At 50.1% G+C, this 3,852-nt stretch overlaps 1 protein-coding gene across 1 annotated transcript; it reads right to left on the bottom strand.

Annotated features, from left to right (window-relative positions):
• Positions 1 to 246: 246 nt before the first annotated feature.
• On the bottom strand, positions 247 to 3,627 carry CHST3 (carbohydrate sulfotransferase 3). The gene is made up of 2 exons (XM_067552946.1): positions 3,454 to 3,627; positions 247 to 1,983 (listed from the first exon to the last, which is right to left on the bottom strand). Exons 1-2 carry the CDS (start codon positions 3,588 to 3,590, stop codon positions 735 to 737), a joined length of 1,386 nt encoding a protein of 461 aa, XP_067409047.1. The 5' UTR covers positions 3,591 to 3,627; the 3' UTR covers positions 247 to 734.
• Between the last annotated feature and the right edge of the window lie 225 nt (positions 3,628 to 3,852).

The following is a 3,852-nucleotide window of genomic DNA, read 5'->3' on the forward strand; positions in this document are numbered from 1 at the left end:
TAGGACTCAGTCACATCTCAAGTTTGAACAGGCTGTTGGTATATTTAAGGGTCTGTAGACATGCACAAAGTGTCCCATACACGGGTGTTTGTCAGCATAAGGCGGCAGCAGTCAGCATGGGGGGAGGGAGTCCCCCAGACTTCCCTCACGGGGATTTACTAAGAGGTTTCTTGTCAACAAATCCCAACCAAGTCCCTTTCTGATAGTTCCGTCAACTCACGATATCAGTGCAACCCTCGGCCCTTCTCACTCCTCTCCTGCTTGGCGAGATGAGGGATTTTAAAGTGTACAAACATTTTTAAAAAATACAATTCTCTTTGGATGTTTAGTGCAGAAATGCCCTTTGAAAGAAGGGTGGCGCTTGTGCTGAGAAGACAGCTAAAAGGTGAGGTATGGAAGCTAGTACCTACTGCTTTGGTTCTCCCCACAGCCAGCTTTTGAGCTCCATTTAGTTTCAAAGGGAGGCTACGTTCTAATCCATCTAGATGAGCCATAGCTCCTGGATGCTACTACATTCCCCCTTCTGTCCACTGGAGAATCAGAAAACACCTCGAATGAATGAGGAGTGCATGGCAAACACAAGCCTTATAAACAAGGGTGTGATACATGTCAGCAGGAGACAGTGCCCCCTTTCTATTTGCCCCTTTCCTGCTTCCCCAGCTGTTCTTGTGCTCAGTTTTTCTTTTTTCAGTCTAACCATATGTTTCCATATGGAAACTCAGCAATGAAGGATCTTACGTGATCCAGAAGGTCCTCCTTTCCTCCAGCAAACTGATGGATCTGTTTGTGAGGGTCTCTGGGTCACTGGCCAGTTTGTAGCCAAACAGACTCATGGCTGGGCCGCAGACACTCTGCACGACCTGGGCCAACTTGAAGGGGATGCTGAAGCGCCACTTCTCGAACTGCTCTGAGGAGTTCTTCTGGGTGGAGTAGATGCCATTGCTGTCCTGAGGTGCCTGGGTGTTCTTCTGGATCCACTCCTCCACCTGTGGAGTGATGCTGATGCCAGCAAACTTGTACATCTCCTTGGCATTTTGGAGGGGTGACCTGGCAATATCCTCATAGCGGATCAGCATGTAGCGGCCCCGCAGCCAGGCTGGCTGCCTCAGGCCAAGTTCAGCCGAGAGGCGGATGCTCTCGCAGTTTCCCCGCAGCCTCTGTACCTCATCCTCATTAAGGGTAGCCGCTCCTTCTGAAGCCCATTTCTTCCAGGTTTCATACTTGCCCGAGAAGGCGACCATGCGAGAGGCCAGCACCGCCCGGGGGTCCCGCACCAACTGGATGATCCTCATGTCTAGGCGAGGATCTTCGACCAGGGGTCGCAAGAACTCCAGCTGCCGAATTCGCACTGTCTTAAGTGCCATGTGATCCTTTTGCAGGCAGGCCTCTGCTGCGAGGGTCACGTTGAGGGGGCCACAGCGGCGGTTCTTGCAGTGGTACTTCTCAAAAACCTTCTTGACAAAAGGGGTGCAAACAGGGTCTTCACACAGGGAGCGGCTTGAGCCCCGCCTGAACATAAACTGGGTCAGATGGTCCTCAGGGAGTGGAGTGATGAAGTTCTCCAGGATGTAGAGATCACAGAGGAACAGCTGCTTCAAGACATCTCGGTAGACGAGGGCCGATCCCACAGCATTTGCACCGCCTGGCTCGAATGACACTGTCCTCTCGATGTGCCACAATGGCTCAAAGAGGTAGAAAATGTTGCCCTGTTGGTTGAAGAACTCGCCCACAAAAGAGGAACCCGTGCGGGTGGTGGCCATCAGGAGCACATGTCTCCGGGGCCCCAGGACGCGTGCCACGGCAGGCTCCCTGGTCCCTCCCAGCTGCAGGGTGACGTTCTGAAGCCGGCTCTTGAGCTGAGAGAAAGCAGAGTCCAGCTCGCTGAGGGACAAGAGGGACCCATTTTCTGACAGCACTAGGCCAGGGTCTGTGCTGTTGGCCTCCATCAGAGATTGTGGGGCTTGCTTCAGCTTGTCTGAGACCCTGCAAACGAACAGAACAAACCACAAAGACAAACAATGAGGCAGTGGTTAAAATGATTAAGGGGGACAATTAGATTTTTCACCTCTGAGCACCTGAGTTTAAGTCTTATTTCACCTGAGGCCTAATGAGTTCAGTGGCTTCATACTCCTCCGTCATGACCCTTTGTCTGTGTCACAAAGCCAGACTGGCACGACTGACCGTCTCTCCTCAGGAGAGGTCCGGTTTGGAGGAGCAGTCTGAGCTGCGTGTCGGGATTAAAGGGCATTGCCGGAGTGGTAAGGGAACCCAGGAGTGGAACAGCAGGACATGCTGCAGGTCAGGACTGAGGTGCTTTGGTCGAACTGTTTAAAGGAAGTTTTCACAGCACACGTCCCCACTCTCTTCATCCTTCATTTTCACAATCATTAACATCAGGTTTTAAAAAAGCCCCAGGGCAGGTCTACACTGGAAACTTACATCAGCATAGTTACGTGTCTCCAGGGTGTGAAAAATCCACACCTCGGAGAGATGTAGTTAAGCTGCCCTAACGCAGTGTAGACAGTGCGAGGCGGACAGAATTCTTCCATTGACCTAGCTGCCGCCTCTCAGGAAAGTGGATTAACTACAGTGATGGGAGAACCGCTCCTGTCATAGTAGTGCATGAGTGTCCTGCACTGAAGCACTACAAGAACGCAGCTGCAGCTGCACCATTGCAGATGTGCCACTGTAGCATTTAAGTGTAGACATAGCCTAAATAAAAACCCGCTTCATTCCCTCAGTATGGGCAAAGTTGCAGCTTCAACTAGACACTCTGACAGCTCCTCACTTGGCTACGATCTTCTACAATGACCATCTCCACTCTGTTTGGCTTGTGCTTTCTCAAAGTGTGAGACTTACAAAGTAATCAGACTATCCGAGGGGTCACTGGAGATAACCAGGAAACTAAGGCATAAGAATGCTGGATTGATGGCGTGGGCAGTGCAGATGGGCAGCCTGTTTACTGAAAGCTGGGAAAGAACTGGAAGAACAGCTAAGCACGGCTGGGAAGAGGACCTTTCACTGTAGGTAGCTGGAGTGACAGACTAGGATTGTAATGGAAAGAAAGTGATTGACAGGAAGAGAAGGGAAACAAAGCAGAATGAAGTAATATGGGTAAAAGAAAAGAGATACAGAAATGAAAAACCTTACTAGAGAATCTTCTAGAAGAGACTTTAATTAAATAAGTGGTGTCCCTCCAACGCTAACATGCCCACTGCTGTGATAACAAGGCATGTAGTAATTTTGTGTGAGAAACTTCTTCAGGCTAAACCCCTGAATTTAGAAGCAGCATTAATGGGGTTCATATTGCAGGGCAGAGAAATGTATCCAGTTTTAAGTGGCTAGAAAGATGGCTGCTGAAAGGTGGGCTGGACATGGTGTCCTAAAGGCTACAGCAAGGATGAAGAGAATCCCCTCCCAACATAGTAAGAGCTTGCTCTCCCTTTTTCCTACCTCGATATGATATTGTTTTCCTTCTCGATAATGACAAGAGCTACAACAAACACCAGGAGAATGGCATACTTGCTCTTCATTCTCAGGCAGTGCCGCAGGTCCTGGATATTCTGGGGTGAAGCGTGCCCTTTATCCATGGGGAGGGACTGGGGAGTCCAAGGTTTTGCCTTGGAAAATCTCTCCCCCTCCAAGGAGAATAAAGGAGCACCTCCCCAGCCCCTAGTGCTCTGCAGCTATCTAGACGGCATCGTCCAGTCTTAATACATCCTTATCAGGCGGGTGACACCCTTGCCCTGCACAGAGAGAGAAAAGGGGAAGTGTTAGTGCTGGGAACAAGAAGATGGGTAGCCTGAAATAAACCAGCTGAAGAACAAAATGCTGACCCAGGGAAATATCCAT

The sequence above is a fragment of the Emydura macquarii genome, unplaced genomic scaffold, assembly GCF_026122565.2.
Source record: "Emydura macquarii macquarii isolate MOO-44397 ecotype Brisbane River unplaced genomic scaffold, CSIRO-AGI_Emac_v2 contig_1390, whole genome shotgun sequence".
NCBI classification, from domain to species: Eukaryota; Metazoa; Chordata; order Testudines; family Chelidae; genus Emydura; species Emydura macquarii.